Source organism: Stenella coeruleoalba, assembly GCF_951394435.1.
Source record: "Stenella coeruleoalba genome assembly, chromosome: 1".
Classification (NCBI taxonomy): Eukaryota; Metazoa; Chordata; class Mammalia; order Artiodactyla; family Delphinidae; genus Stenella; species Stenella coeruleoalba.
In genome coordinates, this window is record NC_137169.1 from 115,737,181 (window position 1) to 115,754,972 (window position 17,792).

The window sequence follows — 17,792 nt, forward strand, 5'->3', positions numbered from 1 at the left end:
TGCAGTCTAGCATTTATGAAGCTACCATCCTAAACAAACTCTGTTGCCTTCCAAAGAGGAATTCTAGCAGTAGTTTCCTTAATATGATGATGTTTTTCTACCTGGTAGCTTCTGAGTCCTGTCTAGATTGTAAACTCCTTGAAGGTAGATGCTGTACCTTACGCTTCATATGCATTACCCCTTCCACATGACACAGGGTAGGGCAGGAGGGCACTCAACATAACTGTGATGGACTAAGTTAACTTAGAGGCAATAGAATGAAGCTTGGAGAATTCTGTCATGTCCCTTTTGTTAAGAATTATCAGAGCACTAAGTATGAGAAAGTCTGGGAAGGAATGCAGAGTCACCTTCTGAATGGCCCAAGGCAGGAGTAGAAGGGAACAAGCAATGACCTATTTGGCATGTGTTTTATTATAACAAAATGGAACCAGGAAGAAGGTGTGCCTCTCTGCTCTCAGCACCATCTGTGCTCCTATTTCAAACCACCATTTCCTGTGGCAGAATCTCCAGCTCTCCTGCTTTTTGCTCAGTCATGTAGTGAGGCCCCTCAGGATGGCAATGCTCGAAAATCAGGCCGATATTGTTCTGGAGTCCACAGGTCCCATTCTTTGTCCACAAAAAAATGTTATCTTAACATTCTTAAACAGGAGGTTTGGGACTTTTTCTCCCCTGGAGCCTCTTAGAGGTAGCTGAGCAGGCTGGTTGAGAACTCCAGTACATTTTATGAAGAGTTCTTTGCACAAGTCTCCACCCCTGGTCTTCTATTAGATTGGCTGTGGTTTAAACCTGATAACTTGGCACATAGACATGCATCCAAGGAAAATGCTGAAGGGCCTTTTTTATCTCTGAAATCTGCTGCCACAGAAACACAAAAGCTCCTGTCTCTCAAGTCCCCAAACCTTTATTCTTTAAGGCAGGTAAAGAAGAAAATAAAAAGAATCTGAGAAACAAATGTAGCTCACCCCAGGAGTTACTGAGATGCTAACGTAACCGTCTGAGAGTGCCAGATCTCTTTCCTGCCTTTCATGTGGTTCTGTCAGAAAGGCCGCCTGCCTGGAGCACATCAACTTGAAGAAGTCAACCATCTTCAAGAGACATCTTTTTGTTGGTGGAAGTTTCCTCTCAGAATTGTTAGTGGGGGAAGGGTGGTCCTAAACCATACCATACACTAATTTAAGATCTGGGACCATCGAGGTAAAAATTATTACAGAGTTCACAGCTTCCAGAAAAATCCCTTACAACTGCCTATCCTACCCAGCACTGTGTTGCAGGGGCTAGTAGGTGTGCCTCCAGGGGCATTTTCATTCTCCCACGACAATGTCCAGTCACATGGCTGCCCAGCTAAGGATTACATTTCTCAGCATCCTGTGTAGCAGGTGTGGCCACGTGACAAGGTTCTGGTCCATGAGAAGTGTCCAGGTTCCAACCTTCCAAGATTGTTGCCATGCTTCCTGGATTGGGAGTACCAGGGAGAGAGACCTGCTCTGTGCATGGAACAGCTAGGTGACTCTGTAACAATGGGAGCTCCCTTTTGATGAAATGGCCTTTTTAGAAAGGGGGAGCCTCCAGAACATACTGGCAGGTCTCAGCTTTTCTTTCCTTCCACTGAGCTAACCCAGACTTGCTGAGCCAACTTTTTGCTAATCTGCAGAAAGGGGTCCTCTTTTCAAGATGAGCTTCCAGGGGTATTCCCTTTGAGTTGGGCTATTTAAGGTTTAGTATTACTCATTCTTGCACAGAGAGAACTATTTCCGAACATGTCATGAAGGACGGCAGCATGTCACACACTGTCCAGTGCTGACCCACATCGACACATGCTGCATGACCTAGGAGAATGCTTAGTAGCACCCTTGGAAATGGACTTTGCAGTAAAGAGGCATCATAACAATAGACATGAAGGTGTTTCTTGCTGTAAAACACTGAGATAACAGTTGGAATAAAGATTTATATATGATGGAGAGCCTAGACAGTTGTTAGAAAGAAAAGATTTTGAGGAACAGGAATTCCCTGGCAGTCCAGTTGTTAAGATTCCACGCTTCCACTGCAGGGGGCCCTAGTTCCATCCCTGGTTGGAGAACTAGGATCCCACAAGCCATGCAGTGTGGCCAAAAAATGAATGAATAAATAAAAAAAATAAAAATAGATTTACCTTTAAAAAGAAAGAAAAGATTTTGAGGAACAAATATGTTTTTTTTTTTTTTTTTTTTTGCCGTACGCGGGCCTCTCCCTGTTGTGGCCTCTCCCGTTGCAGAGTACAGGCTCCGGACGCGCAGCCCCAGCGGCCATGGCTTACGGGCCCAGCCGCTCCTGCGGCATGTGGGATCTTCCCAGACCGGGGCACAAACCCGTGTCCCCTGCATCGGCAGGCGGACTCTCAACCACTGTGCCACCAGGGAAGCCCCAAATATGTTCTTTTGCTCTTCAGTTTGAGTCCTGATGAGAAGCAGTGCTGACATCATGTCTCATTTGCTCTCATCACATCATTAACCACTTTGAGTTTTTCATTAATGAAAGTGAAAAATATCTTAAAATCACTGTCCTCATTATAGATGGTGAAGTGACCTCTAATAAACCCTCACACCCCACCGCTTCAGCCCAAGGCTGGGGTTTCCCTTGAATGGAGTCTTTGTTAAACAAACAGCCACTGCTCTGGTTCAGGTCTCATCATCCCTTGATGGGTGACTGAAATAATGGGCCCGCCTCATAACTAGTTTCTCTTTCTTCTGCCTCTTCCCCACCCCAATCTATTCTCCACACCACTGAATTTTCTCTCTGAAATGCAAAGCTGATCGTGTTACTCCTCTACCTAAAACTATCTATTAGTTCCCATCAGGATACTATAGGATAATACAGAACAAGACCCAGTTATATCTGCCTTTTCCTTTTCCTGGAATGTCTTTCTTTTATCTGCTTGGGTAATTTCTACTTGTTCTTCAAAACTTTGTTTATGTCACATCCTCTGTGATGCTCTTTCTGATTCCCTGAGACAGTGTCAATCATTCCCTCCTCTTGCTTAACTTGCACGTACTTCTGTTTTGCACCTGTTGCATTACCAGACCTGGGATAATTAGTTATTTTTAGAACTATTCCTTCCTTAAGGGCAAGGACTGTGTCTTTTTTGGTCTTTGTGTTCTCAGCACCTAACACAATGTTGGAACATAGTAGAACCTCAGTAAATGTTTTGTCTAACTAAGCACAGTATTTTAAAAATTAGTGACATTCATTTGCAAACACAAATCAATGAACTAACAAAACTCTGTTTTCCATATTTAGGCAACCTGGTTTACTGCGAACGGCATGCCACAAACTAGCTGTGTGATTTGTTTCTGACATGCTGTGGTTCCCCATCCCTGGAGGCAGGGGAGGGGATCTTTACTTGTGTTACGGGTTGAATGTGTTTCCCCAAAATTCATATGTTGAAGTCCTTAGAATGTGACCTTATTTGGAGACTGGGTCTTTACAGAGGTAATCAAGTTAAAATGAGGTCATTAGGGTGAACCCAAATTTAGTCTTACTGGTGTCCTTATAAGAAGAAGAAATCTGGACACGCAAAGAGACACTACGGACGAGCATACCCAGAGGAAAGACTGTGTGAAGACACAGCAAGAAGGTAGACATCTACAAGCCAAGGAGAGAGCCCTCAGGAAAAACTCAACCCTGCCGGCACTTTGATCTTGGACTTCTAGCCTCCAGAACTTGCGAAAATAAATTTCTGTTATTTAAGCCACTTTGTCTTTGGTATTTTGTTATGGCAACCCTAGCAAACTAAGTACAGGTGGGTCCTAATCTAACATGACTGGTGTCATTATAATAAGGGGAAATTTGGACAGATATACACATAGAGGGAAGACAACGTGAAGAGACATAAGGAGAAGACAGCTATCTCCAAGCCAAGGAGAGAGGCCTAGAACAGATCCTTCCCTCACAGCCCTAAGAAGGAACCAACCCTGCCGACGCCTTACTTTTGGACTTCTAGCCTCCAGAACTGTGAGACAATAAATTTTGGTTATATAAGCCACTCAGTTTATGGAATCTTTTTACAACACCCCTAGCAAACTAATATACCTTGGTAACGCTTTATTAGCATTTCTTATTCAGGTACATACAAACTGAATCATAGAATATTTACTCTGGAAAGATGTCACTAGTTCACCATTTTCATTTCACATGTAATGAAACAGAGGCCCAAGAAAGTGCAGTGGCTGCTGGGTATTTGTCTTAATGCCTGAGCTGAGGTCCTGACAGGGCTTTCCCATGGTGCCATGTTTCCGCTTCTTCTTTTCCTTCCCCATCTCGCAAAAGCCTGCTCCATACCCAGTAAATCTGGTCACACTAGGGCATACTTGGTCCTCAAAGTGGCTTAGATGCGTAAGAGCATTTTTTTTTTTTTTAGTTTTGGCTGCACTGCACGGCATGCAGGATCTTAGTTCCCTGATCAGGGATCGAACTCGCACCTCCTGCAGTGGAAGTACAGAGTCTTAACCACTGGACCACCAGTGGTTAAGTGTTTCTTTCTTTTTGAAAAAAATTAATTTATTAATTTATTTATTTTTGACTGCATTGGGTCTTCGTTGCTGTGCGCAGGTTTTCTCTAGTTGTGGCGAGCGGGGGCTACTCTTTGTTGCGGTGCGCGGGCTTCTCATTGCGGTGACTTCTCTTGTTGCGGAGCACGGGTTCTAGGCACGCGGGCTTCAGTAGTTGTGGTGCATGGGCTTAGTTGCTCCACAGCATGTGGGATCTTCCCAGACCAGGGCTTGAACCCGTATCACCTGCGTTAGCAGGCAGATTCTTAACCACTGCACCACCAGGGAGCCCCTATATGTTTCTTAAGAATGTCCTGAGCTAAATGCCCCTAGGCGAAGCTTTATGGCCAAGACTTTGGAAAACATTGATTAAATTCTCATTAAACTATATTGAGGAGCATGAAGAGAATTATTCCTCTTTTCTGAGGTGGGTCAGGGTAAAACATTTGGTGCCCTGTCTTTACTCTAAGAGGGTTGCTATGACCAGAGAAGGCTGGGCAGGGGTAAGGGCTACTACTTCCTCAGCCCTGGGGGAAATACACACATTTTTATTATGATTTATAAGGCATTTAGAAAGTGTATTATCTGTTCCACTAGTACCTATGAGGATTTCAGAATCAGACAACTCAGCTCTGCCCCTTGCTCTGTGTGTGACCTTTCCATATCTTTGTTTCCTCATCTGTAAGGTGGGGATACTAATACTATTTGGTTGCTGGGAGGATTAAATGAGATGCCACATACTGACACATAGTAAACAATTAGTACCTTTCAGCTGTTAGTATTTTAGATAAAGATTCTAAGTCTTAGACAGGTTAAGTGGCTTATCCTTGTGAGTAAAAAGGGTAATATTGGATCTAGGACAACTGGGGCCACATTCTTTAAACTCCGCACTCATGCAAGACTGCTTTCTTGATCCCACCGGCACATTCTGAATAGCTGTGGGCAGAGAGAGAGGTCTGAACTGGGGGAGGAGCCTGTGAATGTGGCTTGTGTGCAAGGTGGGCAAGCAGACAGACACACTGAGTGGGTGGACAGGTGGCCAACTCTGCCATGAATGGCTGGGGGAGGAAACAGGCAGTTGGTTAGGCTCACCAACGAACTTTCAGATGAAGAGACCAGGTAGATTTTCCCAGTAGTCCCTCTGGAATACCTCAGGGGAGTCGCTGACTGGACATGCTATGCTGAAGGGCATGACCTGGCTGCATTCCCCTGTCCCTGGATCCTTGGTCATCTGGAAAAGCCCTCCACATATACACCAAGTCTACTGTGGGCAGGAGTCCCCTTGGAATGACTCTTGTTTCCCCCCAGTGGTTGCAGAGGGAAGAATGTCAGAGCACAGGTAATACCTTGCAGGGCCAGCACCCTGGTTCTTCTGTCCCTGAGCCTACCTGAGGCATAGACACAAGATCGATTAATGAAAAAGCTCAGTGGTCTATCCTGTTTCCAATCTCAAGTGGCTAGTTGAGCTTACTTAATCAGCCCTTCGTTCCTTTTGATAACAGAATAATGATGCTTTATCTTTCCAGAGAAAGATCAGTCAGAAGATCTAGGTTTAGGTGCTGACTCTACCATCTATAAGCTGAAGAAACTTGAGGAGGGTACTTACATGCTATGAGCTTAAACTTCCTAATTTGTGAAATGAAGATGATGACAACATTTATCTGATAAGACCATTGTGAGGATCAAAAGAGATCATACAGTTGAAAGCGCTTTGCCAATAATAAAGTGCTCTATGACTTATCATTTTCCCAGACTTCACAGTCTAGGTCTTAGTCAGAGAACTGACTACCCTGGCCCTCTGACCTGCTATGGGATTCACAGTACATTTCATGAAATGTGGCCCTTTATTACATCCTGCTTTTCATTATTGAGCACATGTTTCATGTCTTATCTTTATAACATGTTGACGGAGAGCAGAGGTCATTTATCATGTCTATTCCCAATTTTCTACAGCATAGGTGATTGATAAATTCTTATTGATGGTGTAGAACAATCCCACCACTGGTAGAGCATGGACTTGGGAGTCAGGACCTGCCACCTGCACTCCCTCACCCGGCCAGCCTTTCAGGTTGGTGCCACGGCAGGAGGGGAGATGAAGGATCATAACTTGAGACCTGGGCTCCAGGTCTGGCTCCATCGTTTCTCATTGGTTTCCTCAACTCTGAATTGAGCATAATGCCACCCTGGTCATTATGAACAGTAACCACTCACTGAATGCACATGGGAGGCTTTTACAAACTATAGAGAACATATAAAGTGTTGTTCCCAAGGTGAAGACCATGGCTATGGAAGAAGAGCAATTGGTCCAGGTGGGGACTGAACCCATATCGTTAATGTGGCACACTAGCCGCCACAAGGGCACTCACCTGAGGAACCGAGGCTGCATCTGGACCACGGGATGAAGGTCTGAGAGCCATTGCTGATGGGGTTGCTCACGGTGCAGATGTAGATGTTGTTGGCATCCTGAGGGCCAAGGGTGAGATACAGGAGGTGGGAGTTCTTGGTGGGGCTCAGCAGAGGGGTGCCCGCCTCCTCACTCCAGTTGTAAGCTACATGGTCCCCCTTCTCCACCATGCAGGCCAGCATCAGGCTACAGTTCCCGTTCTCCTGGCTGGAGTTCAACACCTTAATTTCCGGAGTGGAGACCTGCTCTGTCAGGAGGAGGAGAAAGGGAGCCATCACTGAAATGAATCCTCTGGAATGCTGACTTAACCTTCTTGTTAGAAGAAAATGCAAATCCCCCGCCCCGCCCGTGGATCTGTAGTGTGATTTATTTCTGTGGGGACCTACTGCTTCGCACCATCCCTCTCTCATATGCCCCTCCCCCATACTTCTTTCCAGGATCACCTTGGGATAAAATAGAGAAGAAAACATTGTCTTTTAGTTCCCCCCAACCAGTACTGTTAGGGCTCCCCTTGCCTTTCTGTTGTTCCTCATCTAGGTTGCTCTCCTGTATTCTACCTGTGGAGTTTGCTGTCAGCTAACTCCCCCATGGGTTTTAACTGTCTTTGGCTAAATTATTACCTTCCAGATCGAAAAAAATGACTTTTTACTGGTGAGATTTCATCTATACTCTGTGTGTGTGTGTGTGTTTGTGTGTGTGTGTGTGTGTGTGTGTTATAGCAAGTGCTTTAGGGTGTCTGAAATTGGGATAGCCACAGGCCTCACCAACTTATCTCACTCTAATGCTGTGAAACAGACAAAGTAAAAGGGAAAGTCTTATTTATTCAGTACATACTATAGGACAGGCATAATGCTAGAATTTCACATTTGTAATATTTTTTAATCTTTTCAACAACTTTCTCAACAATTATGAACCTAGTTATAATTATTCCCATTTTATAAATGAGGAAACTGAGACCCAGAGAGGTGGAGTGTCTTACATAATGCCACTCAGCTTCTAACAGCCAAACTGAGATCTGAAACTACGTCTTTCTGACTCCAAGATCCAGACTCTTTCTTTGACTTGAGAAGAACACCATGGTTGCAGGAACCATATTTTCTAAGGTAAGAATTTGATCATAAAAGAGAAGATGTGACAAAGGCAGTGAACTGTTCTAGAAAATGCATGTGTAATCTTTGTGCTCATGGCAGCCTTGCCCCGGGAACACTATTGGAATGATCAGGACACACTGATACCTGGTGGAGGGCTGTGGGAATTCTGCATACACTGTTTGGAGGGAAGGGAATGCTAGGGCCAGGGGAAGGGCAGGGAGGGTATTTCTGTCTCTCTTGTTGGTACCTGAGGATTTTAAAGAAATGTTGGCTGTTTGGGGCTCCTGTCCCATCCTCAGAGATAAGAAACTCACTGTTGAAGAAGCAGGGTAGCCCGCATGGCTGCCAGGATCCCTGGGAATTCAAGGGAGCCTTGGGACTTAAGAGACAAACTCTGGGTGTGTTCAAGAGGGGCTGGCAGTTAAAGAGGCTCAAAAATGCACTGGCCTTAGATTTAGGTGGACCTACGTTCTAGTTTAAGTTCTGCAACTAAGCAATTTTATAATCAGAGCATTTGTTTAAATGAGAAAAATATGCCTCTTCCACCAGGTAGATGCAATCCTCTGCCAGGATGCGGGGCTTGGTGAGTGATGTGTGGGCTGAATTTCAGCCCTCCGTCTCCCAGGACTCCTAGTGCAGTGAACCCACCTACGCAGATGTGAGTAGGAACGTGCAAACCACTTATCTCTAGATTTCAGTGTCCTCATCTATGAAAGCGAGATTGAGCTTGATCAGTGGTATTCAAAATTTTTTTTATTAAAAAAACACCTTTTTTCAAATAAAATCTTATTTGTAAATTGAGACTCTTGGGGCTCCAGACCCTCTTGTCAACAGGCAGAGGGGCTGTAGGCAAGAGGGCCTGGAGCCCCAAGAAAATGGGGTTAAAGGTAACTTGTGCTAATCAGCTATCACTAACGTGCAATTTGGATGAAAAAAAGATTTGTGAACTTCTAAAACTTCTTCCTGAAGGACGGTTTACCCCTGGACTGAGATGTCTTTCAAGTTGCTTCCAACTCTGAATACCCTTTGCTTCTGAGAGAGGCCTAAATTCTTAGGCAAGGAACTATCTCATCCCTCCAGTGGGGACTGGGGAAGCCACCATCATTACCATAGAGCTTCAGCTGCAGGCAAAAGTGCTGGACTGAAATGTTTTCCTCCAGGATCATAAAGTACCAGCCCTCATCCTCCTTCCTGCTTTTCAGGATTCTCAGGCTCAGGTTTTCTGGATGAAACTCATAGCCATTCTCCAGATGGTGTGGGGAGTCACCTTTCCGCAGATCCAGAGACACTATTTTCTTCTTGACGGTGTCTATGGGTGATCCTGCCACTGTGACAAGGATGTGAATACTCTTATTCATGCTCTTACTTATCCCGTCAGATGTCAGGGGCAGCAGCACACTGCTTCCCAGCCGCCCAAGGATCATCACTGGGCAATTCGTTGAGCCCTCACCTGCAGGAGGAAGGAGAACGAAGTCCCTTATTATGGAAGCCTTTGAGACTCACATCCTGTCTGTGGATCAGGAATAATAGACTGGATGATCTCCCTCTTCCTCTTGGCCAATCCCTGGGGTTGCCAGGTCCTTAGTAGTTTATAAGGACTGTCATGAGGATCCCACTATATTCTCAGTATTTCCCACTATATTCTCAGTTTTCAAAAATTGCAGTGGAAATCTTAAAATCATTTATGATAGAGCTGTATAGACTAATTAGGACTCTGGGTTTCTTTGATCCAGGAGGGAATTCTATCAACTCAGATTTATAGTTAAGGCACCTAAGGCATAGAGAAGTTAAATGACTTGCCTAAAGTCATATAACTAGTAACTGGATTAATTTCTCAGCCAGACTTCCCACCACCATTGGATATATAGCATGAAGAATGGAGAGTAACTGAAACTAATTCTGAGCTTGTGAGCCCAAGAGACCAAGGTTAAGAAACATCATTTCAGATGAGGAGGAAAGAGAAAAGTCTGAGGGATGTGGAGTCCAGGAGGAGATGAGCCTCATATTCAAACTGTGGAATCCTAACTCCCCAAAAAGCTAAGATATTTAACAATGTCAAGGGTGAAAAATTATTTTACTTCTCTTTTTCAAAAAAGCTGAGGCAACAACAACCAAAAAAAAAAAAAACAAAAAAACCCCCACAACCTCAGTTGATGACCCTGCTTCTCATTTCACTGAGAAAGGAGAAGAAATAAAAGAGGACTTCCATTTGTTTCTACCACCAAGTCAACCTACCTACTTGGATGGATGGTCTCTGCTCCCAGATGAGGTTAACCTCTTCCTTCATGGAGCACTCACTCACTTCAAGGCTTTGCTTCTGCAACTTCCCCCACCCCTTGCATCATCAACTTTGTTATTGTTATGGTATGTTGTGGGTTATTTTTACTAACACACAACATACCAACATGTAATTTCCCTAATCTTAAAAACCCCTCCCCTGGTGCCAGGTCCATCCCCAGCCACCTCCCCATTTCTCTGTTTTCTTTTATTCCAAAGTCCCTTAATGTGTGTTTATACCTTCTGTCCCCATTTCCTGACTTATTTTTCCTTGTACCCACTCCAGACAGGCCTTCTCCTTACTACTCATTGGAACCACTCTTGTCAAGGTCACTGTATATTCCATGATACTATGTCACTTCTCCATCTTCATCCTTGCTTTCTCATCTTGCTTTCAGTTGGCATTGTTCACATTCCCCCTTTGAAACACTGCCTTCATTTGGCCTGGGGAACAACACACTCTCCTGGTTTTCTTCCTATTTCACTGGCTGCCCTTTCTCAGTCTCCTTGCCTGAAACTTTCTGCTCTTAAAGACTGGAGCATCCCAGGACTCAGTACTCAGAACTCTTCTCTTTCTCAGCCACACTTATCTAGTTGCATAGTTTGACATGTTTCTGGAATGCTTACAGAGATATATCTCTTACCCAAACCCTTCACAGTACTCCAAATTGCCTACACTGATTGGTATTGGTATTTGGAGGTCTAAAGGGCATCTCAAACTTAGCAAATGAACTCTTGATTCTATAGCCCCTTCTGCAAACAACATTACAATTCCTAGGCCAAAACACTGGAATCATCTTTGACTCCTTTCTTCCTCTGATACTCCACATTCAATCTATCAGCAATCCTGTTGACTCTGCCCTAAAAATATATCTGGCATCTCAGGACTTTCAACCACCATCATCACCAGCCTGGCCCTGCCATTGTCTTCCAACTAATCTCCCTGCGTCCATGCAATGGACAGTGTAACCTTTTAAAACTATATCAGATTTTGTCTCTCTCCTGCTTTTAATCTTCCAGGGCTTTCTAAGCACCCATAGAATAAAATCCATAGTCCCTGTTATTGCTTCAAAGACTGAATAACCCAATCCCTGGTACCTCTCCAACTCCTTCTCCTGTCCTCACTGCACTATGGCCACACTGGCTCCGGCTGGTCTGTAACTCATCCAGAACATTCTCATCTCAGAGCTTTTGCATTTGCTGTTCTCTCTCTCTCTTTCTGGCAATCTCTTCCCGTACATATCTAAAGAGCTCATTCCCTCATTTTATTTTAGATTTCTGCTCAAAAAATCATCTTCTCTGAGAGACCTGCTCTGACTATCCTACCTATCCTATCCTATCCTATCCTTTCTTGTTGTGCTTATCACTGTCTGATGTTATACTGTATATATTATTCATTTTATTTTATTTTATTTTATTTTTATTTTATTCTAGTGTTAAACACTAGAATGCCAACTTCTCAAGAGGAAGAATTTGATCTTGTTCACTGTTTTGTCCCTAGGACTCACAATTGTGGTTGGCACATAGTAGGCTTTAAATAAATATCTGTTCAATTTATGAATGCTGAAAGCCATGTTACCTGACTAAAACCTCTCTTATTTAGCTCTGCCCAATACGTGACTGAACTTAATAATTGAACTTAACCATAAGCTAATGTTTGTAAAAGAAGGAGCCCATGAGTCAGAGAGAGCACAAATTGTTCTAGTTGATAAGAAAGTCAGAAGAGTACAATAAAACTGTTTGCCTAAGTAGTGCAGCCATCTAGAAAAGACACAATAACTCGTGGTTAAGATGGATGTTGGAAATTTGGGCAAACTGATTCAGATGTTCTTGATACCAACATGCTCTGAGATCCTGTAAAGGGCCCAGCTGATATCAGACTAGAGATTCAGAGGTTGGGAAAAAAGAAAAATCAGGATTTGAGTGGTGGACACATAGTATTTTTTTTCTTTTGCTATGCCATGTAGCTTGCAGGATCTTAGTTCCCCAAACAGGGATTGAACCCTGGGTCCCGGTAATGAAAGCCCCGAGTTCTAACCACTGGACTGCCAGAGAATTCCTGACACTTATAATTATTAAGGAATAGTGAGAAAGACAATTAGGCATTTGCTCTTTTACATATTGCCAATACATCAACTCTTAAAACAGAGCACTCTCCCTTGTTGCTCAATTGATTCAATAAGGACTGCTGTTCATGGTGCTGGTGTTGCTGTTTTTATAAAGATAAACTGCAGGGCATGTTGGAATTCCTTCCAGCCACACTTATGGATGCCTGACTGTCCAGATAATGTGGTAGGTACAGTACCCAAGAGAGTAACCTCTTGAATCCTGAACTTAAACTTCTACCAATAAAGGGATGACAGAAAACTAGAACCATCCATGCAAGGAGAAACATCATGTGGTACATAGGCCCCCTGAAATTGTGTACAAAAGCGGTATAAATAAGCATATGTACATTTTTCTAGGAGCATAGCCATAAATGTCATCTCTCAAAGGAGTCTGGGCTTCAAATCAAGGTTGAGAATTGCCATCATACTGTTGATTTTTTTGGATCAATTTTAATATAGAGAAAGAAGAAATGGAAATTATACCCATTCATAGACCATAAGTCTCCACCCTGCCATGTCTCCTGTGTGCCCCTTCTGCCCATGTAACCCAACAAACTCTTTACACCATGGCTGTTTTCAGAACTTGGAATTGGAAGGGAGTCAGGGGGAAGAGGAAATAGAGGATGGGGCAGAGAGTAGTCAAAAAAAAAAAATCAAAGAAAAAAAGTTTTGAAAAAAGAAAAGAAGAGGGTAAAGAGGGAAAGAAAGAGAGGGCAGATGAGAAGAAAAGGCTGAGTGGTTCAGGCAGACTCAGTCATGGGGAGTGGAATCAAAACTTCATCAGGAAGAGACCCTCACACGCTACAACCCACATAAAGAATGATGATGTAACAACTAAGCATGTGAGTGGCCAGGTCTGCAGGGGGTACGTGAACTCATTGCCACCTAAGCAAGAGTGGAAAAATAAGTGGGGACTTTAAAGTGGTTCATAAAACACTTCAAGTAGAGTCCCAGCTCCTGAAACATCCTACTGCTTGATGAGTGTTTTCCAGCAGGTCTGTGATTCAGTCAGCCCCTGGTTACTAAGAGAGTCTGGAGGAAACATTTGTAGCTGTTAACACCAACTCACTTTCCTTCCAGGAAAATTCAACTTAGAAAGTAGAGTGATTCACATGGGCCCGTGGATATTTTCCTGAAATCAGTAGCATTTAGCCAAACTTTTCACAAAATGGGATTCTACCTAATGATAACAATTTTTTGGCCCAGCCCTGTTACTGGGCATCTTGCTACAACATTTCTTTCAGGTAGGACTCAGAGCCCTCACAGTTCTTATGCGAAATCTAGGCTTACAAAGAAAAGATAATGTGTCTTTAATAAGTCTCATTTTTAAACAGAAGTCCTACCAGCTGTCCTCCTAGTCCCATTCCTTGACGCTGCTGGGTCTTTCTATCTTAGAATATTTGCACTCACTGTTCCCCAGCCTGAAAGCCTGTCACTGCTCTTTATTTGCCGGGTTAACTCCTTCTGTCCTTCAGGCCTCTGCCCTTGACCCTTGGCTTAGATTCGGTTTCTCTGCCATATGCTTCCAGTTCACTTTGCATCTCTCCTTTCATATCGCTCAAGACATTTTTAACTCTCGTTCAATGCTTGTCATCCTTATTCAGTTATAAGTTTCCAAGAGTAGGGACTGTGTCTGTTTTGTTCACTGCTGTAATCTTAATACCCACCTGGGACATGGTAGGAACTCAATAAATCCTTTTTGCCCGAGAGAATGAAAAAACTGAATGAGATGAATGAATGAATGAACAAATGACAAAACAGAGTCTAATTTCTTCTCTCTCCAAAATCTGAATGTACTCTCCTTTATCTTTATAACATCCGTAAGAGTTGTTTATGTAGGGAGATGAAGGGGACCCTTATCCCTATTTGCCAGGTGAGGAGCTAGAAGTGCCTTAGCTATGAAACCTCTGTTTCAGGTGCAGCAGGCCACTTACAGTTCCCCCTGAAAACTCACAGCACTTTACCTCTGCATCTGTGCCTTCATCTAGAGTACTCTTTTCAAGTTATATAAGAATCCAACCTACCTGATGTATACATTTAAAAGGACATGCAAGAAACTGGTAACAGTAGGGAGGGGTATAGAAGGGAGATTTGTCTCCATTCTGTACCCTTTTACACTGTTGAAGTTTTATAGACATACATGTGATACTCTTCCAATAAACAAACTAGTTAACAAAAAATTAAATGAAAGCTACATGATGAAAGATGTTTCTATCCACTTTTCAAATTCCAGATCAAATACCTCCATATGCCTTGTACTTCCTTCTTTGATTTTGTCAACGTCTCTCACCTTTTGAAAATTCCTATACTTCATTTCAGTTCAATTAAAATCAACTCATATCCTTCAATTATAGACAGCATATTCTAATTTTTACCATGGTACCTGGAAACAAATTTTAGGATTCTCCTCCTCCCTAAACATAAGCTTATCTAGTTTCATTCATTCAGGCCTCTGGAGTCAGGCTGGGTGATCAAAGAGAAATTGCTAACTGCTCTGTGCCTCTTTTTCCTGTTTTATAAAATCATAATGTAACAATAACTACACGTATCTCCTAGGGTTGGTATGATAATTAAATGAATAATACACACAAAGCACTTACCACGGTGTTTGGTATACAGCAAGGATGCTGTACATACTATTATTATTCATTCAACAAACATTCATGGAAGGGCTCTCACAGATACTGTGTCAAGTGCTAGACAGAGGCTGTGGTTGTTCATTTTACTTCCCCCACACCTCACATAGTGCTAGCCACATCGTGTGTCCTTAGTAGACCGTTGCTGAATGGGATTGTTCAAAGGCAATCTATGGATAAAACCAAATAGCATTGAGGTTCTGATTTCCAGTCCAACACTGGAGACAGTGAAGGTAGTGGCATTATATCACAGTATTAAAGCTTTTGAGAGATGGAAGTGCCTAGATCTGCATCTTGGGGTACAATGGGCCAGTGAACAACAAGGTTGGGCCAAGTCTAGGATGCCCCCACTTGTCCCTCACCTCTCCCCTCATGTGTGTGAAGGATGTGAGGAGGACCTGAATGAAGGAATAAAAAATCCCACTGGGGTAGATTCATCAGTTGTAAGAGATGCACCACTCTGATGGGGGATGTTGTTAATGGCGGGGGGGCTGTTCATGTGTGGAGGTAGTTGGAAATCTCTGTACCTTCTGCTTACTTTTGCTGTGAACCCAAAACAGCTCTAAAAAAATGAAGTCTATTAAAAGATGTATCATTGGGGGAAATGGAAAATTCACTTTACTTGGGGGAGGGACATGTGGACTTCTTGATTTTTACAGTTTTGACTGGGAATTGGAAGTCGAGCTGAGTAGAGATGGGAAAGGGAGTAGGTACTGATTTTACAAGAATGGGGCTTCTTGGTTGGGTGAATCTGTCATGAATGACCTGTCCCATTTGCAAAGCATTTCCTTCTGGGTTTTATTGGGGTTTCACAAAAGGGTGCATATTTTAAAATAAAAACACTAAAATTTTTGTACATATTTCAAAGCAGACAAAGGAAGGAAGGGAGACACTACCGATTGGGTAGCCATGCCTGTGGGGCTGGGCTGTTTCTCACTGACCAGTGACCTCCAAAGCTTTCCGCGCAGCAGCTGTCAGCAGAACCTGAAATGCCAGGGCCAGACTGGCCAGGAGGCAAGCCAGCACAGAGACAGAAAAGTCCAGCTCACTGTTCAAACCCATCACGCCTGATAGTCACTAAGAAGAATTCCAAAAATGGTGGAGTCACAAATGGGGTGCACCCAGGAAAGTTTGACTCTCCCTGTGATGGCTTAAAGTGGTTTCGTTTGGCTTTCTGAGCCCTCAGTTCAATTATTGCTCTCTGAGACCTTGGGTAGCAAGAGCCATGGGTCTGCCTGATTCTGAGGAAAAGTGGGGCCAAGGAAGGCCTATTCATCTGGGAATCTGGCAAAAGACAGATCCCAAGTGCAGCCCCTCTGACAATCCTAGCATATCTCTGGGCTTCTCCTGGAAAAGTCCATAATGGATTTGTGGTCTTGAAAACCCCAAGAACAGAACATCCGGAGCCTCAGGACGTCCCCCCTTCCTTAATGCCGCTTCCACTCCAGACTGCTTCCCACAGTCCCAAGGCATTTAAGCAGAAAGGAGATTCTCACCCACTCCACAGTGAGCCCAAAGTCTGCCCCTTGCTTGGCTTTTTCTTTCTCAAACACCTTTTCTCATAGCTCAGCTATTACTAAACAGAGAATACCAGCAAACCAGAAAGACAGGAGTAGAGCCCAGCTTCAAACACTTTGTCCTGTGTCTGGCCTTACACTGGAGCTGCCCTGACCCTGAGCATTTCCGATTTGCACTTCTCACTTACTGTAACCAGCCCTGGGCTCCAAAAATCCTGGCCTCTCCCCCTCTTGCTGCCTTGGAGCCTTCTCTTCCAGGAAAGTAGCCACCAGTATGACCACACTGTGGCCACTATCTGTTCTCAACCAGTGCCTGGGGTTTTCACTTCTACCCTCTCTTCGCACTACAGCCTTTTCATGTAGGTGGATCATGTTTTTCGTTTGTCTGCTTGCGTGTGTGAGGATCCCCATCCAGGACAGGGTTGTAGGAGTAATATTCTCCCAGAGCTCCATCCCTACAGCTCATTCCCTTAGCCTGGGTCTTTGCCAGAAAGATACTCATGCAAAACCAACCACTCAGCCAGGACTTTGACTGGAGCCTCTCACCCAGAGAGGCTGGTCTAGAATGTGACCAGTGCCTTTGGCTTAGAGCTCCTGGTTTCCTTGGAAACTAGGACTGGTGGGGCTTAGCCTCAGAAGCCAGGACCCCAGTAACTCACAATGTTCCTTCCTCTTTAAAAGAGGCAGGAAGAACTCAGAGTCAGTCTCTGAGGAAGAGACAGCCGGAAAACAACCCGCCACCCCTGCCTCTTCTCTCCATCCATGGGCTACAGCTGATTCCTGGCAGGTAATCATGGGACCCAAGCCCTCAGACAGATGAGCACTCACCTGTTCTGCAGCTCAGCTCAAAAGCTAGGGAGAAAAACAGCAGGACGTTCAAGGAGAGGAGCCCCTTGGGATCCATCAGCCAGTGAGGAGAGGGAAGGGAGCCCGGTGAGGAGCCCGGCAGCTGCTTGCAGACGCCACAGCAGAGTGAGCTCTTTGTCAGGCAAGTGCTGCCTCTACTGTCTAGTTTATGCATCAGGAACCAGTAGGCTTCCTGTCTCACTGGGACTTTTTCTGCCTGTGCCTCGAGGATTGCTCATCTCCTTTCAGGCTTTAAGTCACTCTGCTGTTCCCAAGAAGTCAAAATCAGGTGCTTAGACTGCAAGAGCCGAGAAGGGAGCTGGGTAATCACCCAAGGCTGTGGTCAAGCCCCAGCCTTGGGCAGAAATGTGCTCCCCACTCCCTTTCTTA

At 44.1% G+C, this 17,792-nt stretch overlaps 1 protein-coding gene across 1 annotated transcript in view; it reads right to left on the reverse strand.

Moving 5' to 3' along the window:
* Positions 1 to 17,478, reverse strand: part of SLAMF1 (signaling lymphocytic activation molecule family member 1) — a 33,156-nt gene extending 15,678 nt beyond the window's left edge. The window contains exons 1-3 of the mRNA XM_079928062.1: positions 17,385 to 17,478; positions 9,127 to 9,468; positions 6,890 to 7,174 (exon numbers count right to left, since the gene is read on the reverse strand). Of these exons, the coding sequence (XP_079784188.1) occupies positions 6,890 to 7,174; positions 9,127 to 9,468; positions 17,385 to 17,460 (703 nt within the window). The 5' untranslated portion in view covers positions 17,461 to 17,478. The remainder of the gene's footprint in view (positions 1 to 6,889; positions 7,175 to 9,126; positions 9,469 to 17,384) is intronic.
* Positions 17,479 to 17,792: the final 314 nt, after the last annotated feature.